The sequence below is a fragment of the Nomascus leucogenys genome, chromosome 6 (genome assembly GCF_006542625.1).
Source record: "Nomascus leucogenys isolate Asia chromosome 6, Asia_NLE_v1, whole genome shotgun sequence".
NCBI classification, from domain to species: Eukaryota; Metazoa; Chordata; class Mammalia; order Primates; family Hylobatidae; genus Nomascus; species Nomascus leucogenys.
In genome coordinates, this window is record NC_044386.1 from 34,092,570 (window position 1) to 34,105,469 (window position 12,900).

A 12,900-nucleotide genomic window follows, 5' to 3' on the forward strand; every position below is an offset into this window, starting at 1 on the left:
CCTAGAACTTATTCATCTTATAACTGAAAGGTTGTACCCTTTGACCAAGATCTCCCCATTTCCACCACATCCCCAGCCTCTGACAACCACCATTCCACTCTCTGCTTCCGTGAGTTTAAAATTTTTATATTCCACACATAAGTGAGGTCCTACAGTATTTATCTTTTTGAACCCAGAAGATACTATGCTAAGTGAAATAAGCCAAAGAAAGGCAACATCATCCTTAATTAAAATTAAATAAAAATCTTTTAAAGTCCCTGATTCTGATGTAGTTTACTTTCACCTACAAACACATTACCTTTCTGATTGGTGGCAGTTCTCCAATAAGGCTCAAAATTATATCCTGAGTAAGTTCTTCCATATTAAAAAACCGAGAGAAAGGCAGCATTCTATAAGCCCATTCCACGGCACTAAGACAGTGCTCAATCATACAAGAATCAAACTCCACTTCAAGGTCCTAAAAGGATATTGAAAAACATTCATTTCCTTTTTAGTTTAGAAGGTAGACCAGAATGAGTTCAAAAGAAAGTTTTGCTACAAACAATAAAATCTTCTTTTAAACAATAATTTCCCAAGTAATGTGTGTTCATTTTTATTATTTTTGCCCTGGTAAATACCTTTTCTCCTTTTACATTTTCTCTTGCTTTCTGATATTGCCTGCAACTATAGGATAACTTATCACGGACATGCAGCATCCAACACAGAGCACAAAGTTCTCTGAAGCAAACTAAAGCAGGAACACAAATATGAAAGAAAATCATATGAGTATGTACATTAATATTATAACAACTCCACCTCTGCTGATCATTTTTTCCAAAATAAAGGTCTTTATTTCATTAATTATAAAACGAATACATGCTCACTGTAAATTTATATAAAAGTCCTTATTTAAAAGTCATGGAGGGGCCGGGCGCGGTGGCTCACGCTTGTAATCCCAGCACTTTGGGAGGCCGAGGCGGGCGGATCACGAGGTCAGGAGATCGAGACCACGGTGAAACCCCATCTCTACTAAAAATACAAAAAATTAGACGGGCGTGGTGGCGGGCGCCTGTAGTCCCAGCTACTCGGAGAGGCTGAGGCAGGAGAATGGCATGAACCCGGGAGGTGGAGCTTGCAGTGAGCCAAGATTGCGCCACTGCACTCCAGCCTGGGTGACAGAGTGAGACTCCATCTCAAAAAAAATTAAATAAAAGTCATGGAGATTGACTTATAAGTCACTAACAGATATTCATTTATGTTTAAACATTTTTAATACTAAAAACAATTTCTAATAGTAAATAATTTATTAAAAGCAATACAAGTACACAAAGATATATAAAATCATACTATGCCGCTTTGCAACTAGCTTTTTTTCACCTAGTATATCTTAGATATCTTTTCATCTGGTAATATACTGTCTTCTTGTTGCCAATATGGTGTTCCATTGTATGGAGCATCAGGATTTAACTATACACAATGCACAGGCTCACAATCCAGCTATCAAAACAAGTTTTCACTCTTCTGCTAATCTTAAATTTCTATTATAGTTAACATGTGACCAATTAAGCGAAAACCATCTCATGTTCTATGGTTAATAGGACCTTTTCAACGGGGTGGTGTAGGCTCTGTAGACAGAGCAAGACCTTGTCTCCGAGCTACTTGGACACCTGAGGTGGGAGGATCGTTTGAGCCCAGGAGTTTGAGATCAGCCTCCATGCTGGCATGGATGTGGTGAAGAGGAAACACTTTTACACTGCTGGTGAAAACATAAACTAGTACAACCACTATGGAAAACAGTGTGAAGATTCCTTAAAAAATTAAAAGTAGATCTACCATTTGATCCAAAAATCTCACTACTGGGTATCTACCCAGAAGAAAAGAAATTATTATATGAAAAAGACACTTGCACACACTTCTTCCTAACAGCACAATAGCAAGACCGTCTCTGGAAAAAGAAAAATATAGGAACTTTTCCTTTGGAGGAAGAAAGATAATACTCTAAAATTTAGCATTCGTTCATTTATGCCTTAATTGTTTATTTTTACTTATTTTATTATGATTTTTTTTGGAGATAGAGTCTTGCTCTATCTTGCCCAGGCTGGAGTGCAGTGGTGCGACCTTGGCCTCCACCTCCCAGGTTCAAGCAATTCTCCTGTCTCAGCCTCCCAAGTACCTGGGACTACAAGCGTGTGCCACCATACCCGGCTAATTTTGTATTTTTAATAGAGACAGGGTTTCACCATGTTGGCCAGGCTGGTCTCAAACTTCTGACTTCAGGTAATCCACCTGCCTTGGATTACAGGCATAAGCTACCACACCCAGCCTATGCCTTAATTTTTTAAATAAGCCTTATTTTTACAATAAACTGACTTTTATATTAGTAGTCAGTGTTTTCATTTTCTTTAGGGAGCTATTTAATATGTTTTTTAAAATAAATATTACAAAGTCAAAAAGAACAGTTTGATATTATGGAAAGTGGGCAGAAAGCAGCTCTTCTACACATTCTATTCATCCCAATAGTGAGAGAGGATGGTGGGTACATGGCCCCAGGGGGACTATCAGGGTCTCCGATGAGCATTTTCACACTACAGCCCACCCCACACATCAGATTCTCATAGATTCTGCCAGAGGAGCATGGCCCAATCTTTTGAGAAAGGCATGATTACTGACAGATGTGTTTCATTATTTCATATTTCACAGGCAAGCTGGGATAGAACTAAGGCCAAGAACTAGCAAGATACAGTGCAGCAACATACTAAACAGCGACTCATCCAAAAACATCCTTTATCTGTGTTTTTCAGACTGTGGATTACAACCTATTATTAGTTACTAGGCTATAAAATCAATTCAGTGAGTCTCAATCATCTTTTTAAAATAGAATACAACAGAATATATCAAGCGTGCATTGCAGCCGGGTGCAGTGGCTCACACCTGTAATCCCAGCACTTTGGGAGGACAAGGTGGGTGTATCACCTGAGGTCAGGAGTTCGAGACCAGCCTGGTCAACCTGGTGAAACCCCATCTCTACTAAAAATACAAGAATTAGGTGGGCATGGTGGTGTGCACCTGTAATCCCAGCTACTTGGGAGGCTGAGGCAGAAGAATCATTTGAACTGGAGGTGGAGACTGCAGTGAGCTGAGATCACGCCATTGCACTCCAGCCTGGATGACAGAGATTTTGTCTCAAAAAAAAAAAGAAAAAGAAAAGAAGAGTGCATTGCACACAGTAAGAGTAAAGGTAGTTCATTAAATTTTCATTCCAACTTCATACAGGTGTGTGCATGTATTACCTTGCTATAAAATCTGCACTTATTTTAAATCATGGTCAAAAATGTTTGAATACCAAAAAGATGTAATCTACTGAAACCAGAATAGAACGGGTTCTACTAGACAAATGATCTAGTTTCCACAATAAATAAAGGGCATGAAAAAGAATGCGGGCAAGGAAACTTTTATAGATTAAGATAGACTTATAGGCCAGGCATGGTAGCTCCTGCCTGTAATCCCAGCACTTTGGGAGGTCAAGGTAGGATTGCTCGAGCCCAGGAGTTCTAGACCAGCTTGGGCAAAAAAGTGAGGCCCTGCCTTTATGAAAAAATGAAAAAAAAACAAAATTAACCAGGCCTAGTGGTGCACACCTGTAGTCCCAGCTACTCACGAGGCTGAGGTAGAAGGATCATTTGAACCTGGGAGGTCAAGGCTGCAGTGAGTTATGATCACACTATAAAAAGAGAAAGATTTATATATCAACCAAAATGCAATGTGTGGTGGACCTTGATTGGATAGAGATTTTTTTTAAAACTATAGAAAAGACATATTTGAGATTATCAAGTAAATTTAAACATGGGATAGATAATATAGTCAGATGCCACGTAACGGCATTCAGGTCAATGACAGACTGCATATACTATGGTGCGCCCATAAGATTATAATGGAGCTGAAAAATTTCTGTCACCTAGAGACATCATGACATCATAGTCCACACATTACTCAGGTGTTTATGGTGACAACTGTGTAAACACACCTACTGCACTGCGAATCATATAAAATCTAGCCCATACAATTATATACAGTACATAATACTTGATAATAATAAACAACTATTACTGGTTTATGTATTTACTATACTATGCTTTTCATTGTTATTTTACAGTATACTCCTACTTATTAAAAAAAATAACTGTAAAACAGCCTCAGGCAGGTCCTTCAGGAGTTATTCCAGAAGAAGGCATTGTTATAAGAGAAGACATCTCCAAGCATGGTATTGCCCCTGAAGACTTTCCAGTAGAACAAGATGTGGAGGTGGAGGACAGAGGTATTGATGATCCTCACCCTATGTAGGCCTAGACTAATGAATATGTTGTGTCTTAGTTTAAATTAAAAAAAAAGTTTAAAGAGTAAAAAATAAACTTTAAAATTTTCAATAGAAAAAAGCTTGGCCAAGCACAGTAGCTCACACCTGTAATCCTAGCACTTCGGCAGGCTGAGGCGGGAGGATCGATTGAGCCCAGGAGTTTCGACCAGCGTGAGCAACATAGTAAGACCATGTCTCTATTTTACAAATAAAAAAAATTAGGCCAGGCGCAGTTGCTCACACCTGTAAACCCAGCACTTTGGAAGGTAGAGGCAGGCGGATCGCTTGAGCTCAGGAGGGCAAGACCAGCCTGGGCAACGTGGTGAAACCCCGTCTCTACTAAAAATGCAAAAATTAACCAGGTATGGTGGTACACACCTGTGGTCCCAGCTACTCAGGAGGCTAAGGCAGGAAAAATGCCCGAACCCAGGAGGCAGAGGTTGAAGTGAGCCAAGATGGCACCACTGCACTCCAGCCTGGGCAACAGAGACCCCATCTCTACAAAAACTAAAAAATAAATTAGCTGGTACAGTGGCTCACGCCTGTAGTCCCAGTACTCAAGGGGCTGAGGTTGGAGAATCCTTTGAGCCCAGGACTTTGAGGTTGCAGTGAGCTATGATTATGCTACTGTATGTCTCCTAAGCCAAGTATGATTACAAGAGTCAAAAAGGTTTTAATTTTTTTTAAGTTCATAAAGTAAAAACATTACAATAATCTATGGTTAATTTATTATGGAAGAAAAATATTTTTAATAAATTTAGTATAGCCTAAGTGTACAGTGTTTATAAAGTCTACAGTAGTGTATAGTAATGTCCTAGGCTTTCAAATTAACTCACCACCCATTCACTGACTCCCCTGGGGCAAAAACTTCCAGTCCTGTAAGCTCCATTCATGGTAAGTGCCCCATACTTACTAATTTTTTAAATCTTTTATACTGTATTTTTACTGTACCTTTTCAATGTTTAGATATGTTTATATATACAAATATTTACCATTGTGTTAAAACTGCCTACAGTATTCAGTGTAGTCACATTCTGTATTCAGTACTGCAGTATTCCATATGGCAACACTTCTTTTTAGAGAAAGGGTCTCACTATGTTGCCTAGGCTGGAGTGCAGTGGCTATTCACAGGTGCAATCATTGCACACAATAGCCTTGAACTCCTAGGTTCAAGCAATCCTCTTGTACAGATTTGTAGCCTAGAAGCAAAAGGCCGTATCACATAGCCTCAGTGTGTACTAGGCTATTTTTGTCTAAGTATACCCTATGATCACACAACAAAATTGTCTAATGACACATTTCTTAGGATGTATCCCCATCATTAAGCAGGCCTGACTATATATGATATTAAAGATATACTGTAAATTTTGTTAGTCATGATAATAGAATTATGGTTTTAAAAAATACCTCATCTGGCCGGGCACGGTGGCTCACACCTGTAATCCCAGCACTTTGGGAGGCCAAGGCGGGCAAATCATGAGGTCAAGAGATTGAGACCTCCTGGCTAACATGGTGAAACTCTGTCTCTACTAAAAATACAAAAAATTAGCTGGGCATGGTGGCAGGCACCTGTAGTCCCAGCTACTCGGGAGGCTAAGGCAGGAGAATGGTGGGAACCCGGGAGGTGGAGCTTGCAGTGATCTAAGATCGCGCCACTGCACTCCAGCCTGGGCAACAGAGCTAGACTCCGTCAAAAAAAAAAAATAATAATACCTCATCTGGGCTGTCCCAGCACTTTGGGAGGCCGAGGCAGGTGATTCACAAGGTCAGGAATTCAAGACCAGCCTGACCAACATGGTGAAACCCTGTCCTACTAAAAAATACAAAAATTAGCTGGGTGTGGTGGCCCACGCCTGTAATCCCAGCTACTCAGAAGGCTGAGGCAGGAGAATTGCTTGAACCCGGAGGCAGAGGTTGCAGTGAGCTGAGATTGTGCATGCCACTGCACTCCAGCATGGGCGACAAGGAAGACTCCAACTCAAAACAAAAACAACAACAACAACAACAAAACCTCATCTGTTCACTACATATACTGAAGTACTTATTGTACTTACGATGTACTCAGATTTGCTTTCATGTGTTGACAATTGTTGCAAGTGGGTGAGGGTACTCAAGTGCTTATAAATCTCTACTTTGGTTTAAATTTTCCATAATAAAAAAACTTCAAAAGAGTGTGAAATCCTGGGCCAGGCATGGTAGCTCACACCTGTAATCCCAGCACTTTCAGAGGCTGAGGCAGGTGGATTACCTGAGGTCAGGAGTTCGAGACCGGCCTAGCCAACATGGCAAAACCCCATATCTACTAAAAATACAAAAATTAGCTGGGCGCAGCAGTGGGTGCCTGTAGTCCCAGCTACTGGGAAGGCTGAGGCAGGAGAATCACTTGAACCCAGGAGATGGAGGTTACAGTGAGCCAAGATTGTGCCACTGCACTCCAGCCTGAGTGACAGAATAAGACTCCATCTCAAAAATAAATAAATAAATAAAATTAAGAGTTAAAATCTACTATTTTAGGTAACAAACTAGGGAAAGGAACCTTTTTTTTTTTTTTTTTTTTTTTTTTTTAAAGAAACAGGGTCTCGCTCTGCCACCAAGACTGGAGATCAGTAGCAAGATCATAGCTCATTGCAGCCTAGAAATCCTGCGCACAAGGAATCCTCCTGCCTCAGCCTCCCCAAAGTAGTGAGATTACAGGCATAAGCCACCGCACCTGGCCAGAAAGGAACTTTTTTTTTTTCTTTTTTTTTTTGTGAGACAGAGTCTCATCCTGTCGCCCAGACTGGAGTGCAATGGCGCAATCTTGGCTCACTGCAACCTCCGTCTCCCAGGTTCAAGTGATTCTCCTGCCTCAGCCTCCTGAGTAGCTGGAATTACAGGTGCACACCACTATGCCTGGCTAATGTTTTGCATATTTTAGAAGAGACGGGGTTTTACCATGCTGGCCAGGCTGGTCTCGAACTCCTGACCTTGTGATCCGCCCAACTCGTCCTCCCAAAGTGCTAGGATTACAGGCATGAGCCACCACGCCCAGCCAGAAAGGAAAGTTTTTAATCTAGCCAAATCACTTCTCAACAATCAAGAGACCAAATCAAACAAAAGAATAATTAAATAGTAGAACTCAGGATCAAAACGAAAATATTAAAAATATATGTTCAAATCTTTATTTAAGTCACTTCAAAGGACTATGTCCCTATTTATGAGCAAATATCTTTTAACTGGGATTGTTGTGAATTTAACTCACTTCTTACAGACCTAGATTTTTAAGAAATAAATGAGATTGTACATACTTTTCCAGATGACACCTGCCTGGCCCTTTTGTTATGGTGAATGAAGAGTCTATGAAACTAAGCTCATGACAGGTGAGAGAAGCAATCAAGAAGCATTTCAACGCCATTTCAGTTGGAAAAACAGACAATCTGAGCCCCAGGACATGTAAGATTATACTAAGGGTGAGTGAGTTAAGAATAAACTTTTTTTTTTTTTTTTTTTTTTTTTTTTTTTTTTTTTTTTTTTAGGGACAGGCTCTCACTATGTTGCCCAGGCTGGAGTGTGATGGCTATTCACAGGTACAATCATTGCACACAAGACCCTCAAACTCCTAGGCTCAAGCAACCTCCTACCTCAGCCTCCCAAGTACCTGGAATTACACCACTGTGCCCAGCTCTAAAATAAACATTTTAATCATAGTCTAAAGATAACATCAGGGCTGGCCAGGCACGGTGGCTCACATCTGTAATCCCAGCACTTTGGGAGGCCGAGGCAGGCGGATCACAAGGTCAGGAGATCGAGACCATCCTGGCTAACATGGTGAAACCCCGTCTCTACTAAAAAATACAAAAAAAAATTAGCCAGGCGCGGTGGCAGGAGCCTGTAGTCCCAACTACTTGGGAGGCTGAGGCAGGAGAATAGCGGGAACCCGGGAGGCGGAGCTTGCAGTGAGCCGAGATCGCACCACTGCACTCCAGCCTGGGAGACAGAGCAAGACTCCGTCTCAAAAAAAAAAAAAAAAAAAAAAGATAAGATCAGGGCTTTATATAAATAGAACTGATAAAGATTAAGGAAGGATTAAGGAGAAAAGAGTGAAATGATATCTAAAGTTTTACTTCTTTTTAAACTTGTTATGCAAATAACTGGACATAGACCATGAATTAAGAAATTAATTTAGGTCAAGCGCAATGGCTCATGCCTGCAATCCCAACACTTTGGGAGGCCAAGGCAGGCAGACTGCTTGAGCTGAGGAGTTCAAGATCAGCCTGGGCAACACAGCAAAACCCTGCCTCTACAAAAAATACAAAAATTAGCTGGGTGTGGTGGTGTGCACCTGTCGTCCCAGCTACTCAGGAGGCTGAGGTGGGAGGATAGGCTCAGCCCAGGAAGTGTGTTGCAGTGAGTTGAGATCATGCCACTGCACTCCAGACTGGGCAACAGAGCCAGACTCTGTCTCAAAAAAAAAAAAAATTCAGTTAAATAATGAAGCATGACATAAGGTAATAGGTATCACAATTTGTTTATATAATAAATTTCTGACTTACTATCATATATATCATATATGTATATACATAGCTGTTAAAGTACAATATTTACTTGTAAACACAAAGTAAAATATCAGAGCATACTGTACTTTGAAGAGTCAATACTTTCCCAAATCAAATGAAAAATATATCATTATTCATACTCTAAGCAAGCAGTTCATTTTGGACAAACCTATTGCTCTAATGGAAACTTCATCAAGCTTGTGGTCTCCAGCTGCTCCAGGTCTAAAAAATGCGATACCTCCTTTACAGTAATTAAGTAATGACTGAGGAAAAGGACTCAGTGAAGGAAGGGATCCTTTCATTCGAATCTAAAAGTAAAGAATAACCGAATATGTTAATTATCAGCAGTATAAATCACTTTTAAAAGAAACTATAAAAGAATCAGGCAGGTAAGATAAGCCACACAGAATGGAAAACACAGCACATGAAATCAGCTATATTTTCAGAAACTTACAAATTTAATTCAGGAAAGTCACTAGCTTGTTATCTCAAAAAAAAAAAAAAAGGTTCTAAGTAAATCATTTGCACTCTCTTGTCACAATTCTGCCTGTATAAGAAGAATTCAATGCTATTTGTCCTGGCTTTCCTCACTGGCATAGCAAAGAAAACAAAGAAATTTAAGAATCTTAATCTTATCCCAAATAAAAATGTGTACAGTAACTAAAACAAATACAAAAAAATCATGCCTACATACATAACTTTTAAAAAACTAATCTATAAATGGCAGAATTAGAAAGACACCATTTGGCAATCCCTAATAATGACTCTAGGCAAGGATCATTAGTAAATGCTAACAGAGTAAAAAGCTGAGGGGTTAACGGGGATACTTGATAGAGGGTGTGACATGATCCAAACTCAATCTCCTCATCCCTAAAATTAAAATAAGCAAACACATGTGCCACGTGCAAGAGAGAAGTGCACAATACTTATTATGAAAGATTCATTTCTAAAAAAATTTGAGGCCAAGTGAGGTGGATCACACCTGTAATCCCAGCACTTTAGGGAGGCCGAGGTGGGCAGATCACTTGAGGTCAAGTTTGAGCCCAGCCCGGCCAACATGGTGAAACTACTCCATCTCTACTAAAAACACAAAAATCAGTTGGGCGAAGTGGCAGGCGCCTGTAGTCCCAGGTACTCAGGAGGCTGAGGCAGGAGAATCGCTTAAACCCGGGAGCCGGAGGTTGCAGTGAGCCAAGACCACGCCACAGCACACAGCCTGGGCGACGGAGTGAGATGCTGTCTCAAAAAAGGAAAAAAAAAAAAAAGAAAATTTGAACTTCAATCTATTTAAACCTCTCTACCTCAATGAGCACAGATTAATGACCAGGTTACAGGGGTAAAAAAAAGAAAGAGAAACAAGCTAAACAACACTAAATGAAGAAACGATCAGACAAATCTAGAATATGGTGCAGGAAAAATTACCTAGTTTTTTTTAACAAATCAAGAATAAAAAGAGGGGGAGCTTCTACAGATAAGAGGCTGATTTAAATATATTTGGAGATGATAAAATTTATTTCCACGTTTCAGGAAAGGGCTCTAAGAGACATAAACCTGGGAAGGAAGCATTAACAGCAGGCTTGCAACTGATTTTCTCCTTCTGCTAGTCACTTCCAGAAAGACACAATCTAATCAAATCTCCTGGGAAGCATGCTAATGACAGACTTCTTGTCAAATACATTAATGGCATTTACTACCAGGATGGTACTAAGAGGTAGAGAGAGAGAGAGAGCCAGCAAGGAAATGGGGGACCTCAGTTCTACAGCCACATGCAACTGAATTCTGCCAACAATCTGAATGCGCCTGGAAACAGATGTTCCCCTAGTGCCTCTAGAAAGGAATGTAGCCCCGCTGCCACCTTGATTGGCTTTGTGAGACTCTAAGCAGAGACCTAGCTGAACCACCCTGTGGTGGTTCTGATGCACGGAACCTGTGGGATATTAAATGGGTGCTATTTTAAGCTGCTAAATTTGTGTTAATTTGTTAGGGTAGTAATAGAAAACTAATATGGTTCAGAATCTTTGTTTCAGCACCATTTTTTAATTGAGCTATAACTCACACACCATCAAAGTCATCTTTTAAAAGTGTACAATTAGTGGTTTTTAGTATATTCACAAAGTTAGGCAACCATCATCACTGTCTAATTCCAGGTCATTTTCATCACCCCAAAAAGAAAAACAAAAGTAGTCACTGTCCACTTCCTCCTCTCCCTAACCCCTGGCAACCAACCACTATCTACTTTCAGTTTCCATTGTGATGCCAAAATATAAAATGAGTACAGTTTTAATTTATATTTTTATAGAAACTATATCCAAATTTCACAAACTTTTTCTCTAAAAAAGGCTAATTTTCAAAAATACTTTTAGATAACTTCTCAAAGTCTCTCCAAAAGTTCCTACTAAAAATAATTATATTGTTTTAAATTTAATTTTAATTAGGCTGAATTAAAAATATTTGGAGATGATGAAATTTATTTCCACATTTCCAAGAGAGAAAGCAGGCATATAAAGGATTTTCAGCTAGATAAAGAGACCTACCAGGTGTCCTATCTGGCTAGATATCTGATAAGAATGAAGCAACAGCTCAGCTGAAGTCAATATAGAAGGGGCTGAACACCTGGGAATCAAACTGAATTGCACATCTCAGAAAATAGCAAGGGGGAGACCCTGACTAGTGGAGGCTATTGGATGGAAACAGACGAGAATGAACTATAACTTTCCATTCTCTGAACCCACAGAAGCCCCCACAGAACACAGATAACACCTCAAGGAGAACTGGGAGAAAGCCCTGGACTGAGTTTCAATCTTTAATGACAGGGGAGTTGGAAAAAAATAACTGTAATTCCCTGGAATTAACGGACTAGATTACACTATCTTTTGCCAGACAGGGTGGAACTAACCTAGAGACCCAGTTCAGAGTCCTTACCTCTCAACAGGAAGAATCTGGTCTGTTTGTTTATGAATAAACCTGAAATTTATGGATTTATAGGGCAGGACTCCTTGGTAAAATGTAACAATTATAAAAACAATAATATAAATATTAGTATATTTCAGTTAACACAGCACGTAAATGACTAAGATATTTCCATACCTTCTGCATGACTTTTCTTGCCCACCTCAACTGCAAGATATACCACTGTGCTACAGGAAAAGAACACTGAGCCGCCCGGAAAAGCAGGAGAACACGCTGAAGGATTCCAGATACCTTCTGGCGATTATTTTTTTCAGCTTTTACAAGAAGATCATCACCATCTTCCTGAGGAAAATAAAACAATCCATTTTAGTGGCTAGTAATGAGAAAATTTAGAATGTTAAAATGAAAATAAAGATAGGCTAATGAGGCTGGGCACAGTGGCTCACACCTGTAATCCCAGCACTTTGGAAGGCTGAAGCAGGAGGACTGCTTGAGCTCAGGAGTTGGAAGCTGAAGTGAGCCACGATTGCATCACTGCACTCAAGCCTGGGCCACACAGGGACACCCTGTCTCAAAAAAAAAAAAAAAAAAAAAAAAGATAGGCTAATGATGCTCACTGCTTCTCAAACTAGAATGTTCTTGGAGATTTATAAAGGAAATTCTGAGGCATGGGCTCTGAGATTTCAACTATGGCTATTTCTAGAATTGAGAAATGTTTATCTCCCCTCAACGTAAAGGGATAAGCTGACCCTTGTTCCCAGTCTTACCCTAGAACAGTTAAAGACCGCTACTCCAGACTCCATTGGTGGGATGTTACAGAGAGGTCCATCTAAGCAGAATCCCTTTTCTCTTCCTCTGCTGGGAAGAATCCTGCTTATATTTCAATGTCACTTCCTCTGTGAAGCCCATCCCTCTGTGCTACAACAGCACTTTGTTCACACTTCTACTGTAGCTTTCACGAATTTATTCCATATCAATTTATACCTGTATCCCACTGTACTCAGAACTCCCAAGAGGAAGGAAGGGCCTTGTCATTTGTCTTCGTATGGCCACGGTGTACACACTCAAGTCTGATACATAGTAGGACCCAATAGATGTTTGTTGAATAAATGCTATTCAAAC

The 12,900-nt window shown here is 40.0% G+C and overlaps 1 protein-coding gene across 17 annotated transcripts in view; it reads right to left on the minus strand.

The window, feature by feature from the left end:
• Positions 1–12,900, minus strand: part of CPLANE1 (ciliogenesis and planar polarity effector 1) — a 143,383-nt gene that overhangs the window by 81,505 nt on the left and 48,978 nt on the right. For all 17 annotated transcript variants that reach the window (XR_004030418.1, XM_030813978.1, XM_030813974.1 and 14 more), the window contains 4 exons: positions 11,956–12,120; positions 9,038–9,176; positions 618–727; positions 299–457 (listed from right to left, as the gene is read on the minus strand). Coding sequence is in view for 16 of the 17 variants with exons in the window: in XM_030813978.1 (XP_030669838.1) it covers positions 299–457; positions 618–727; positions 9,038–9,176; positions 11,956–12,120 (573 nt within the window). In the remaining variant the exon portion in view is untranslated. The remainder of the gene's footprint in view (positions 1–298; positions 458–617; positions 728–9,037; positions 9,177–11,955; positions 12,121–12,900) is intronic.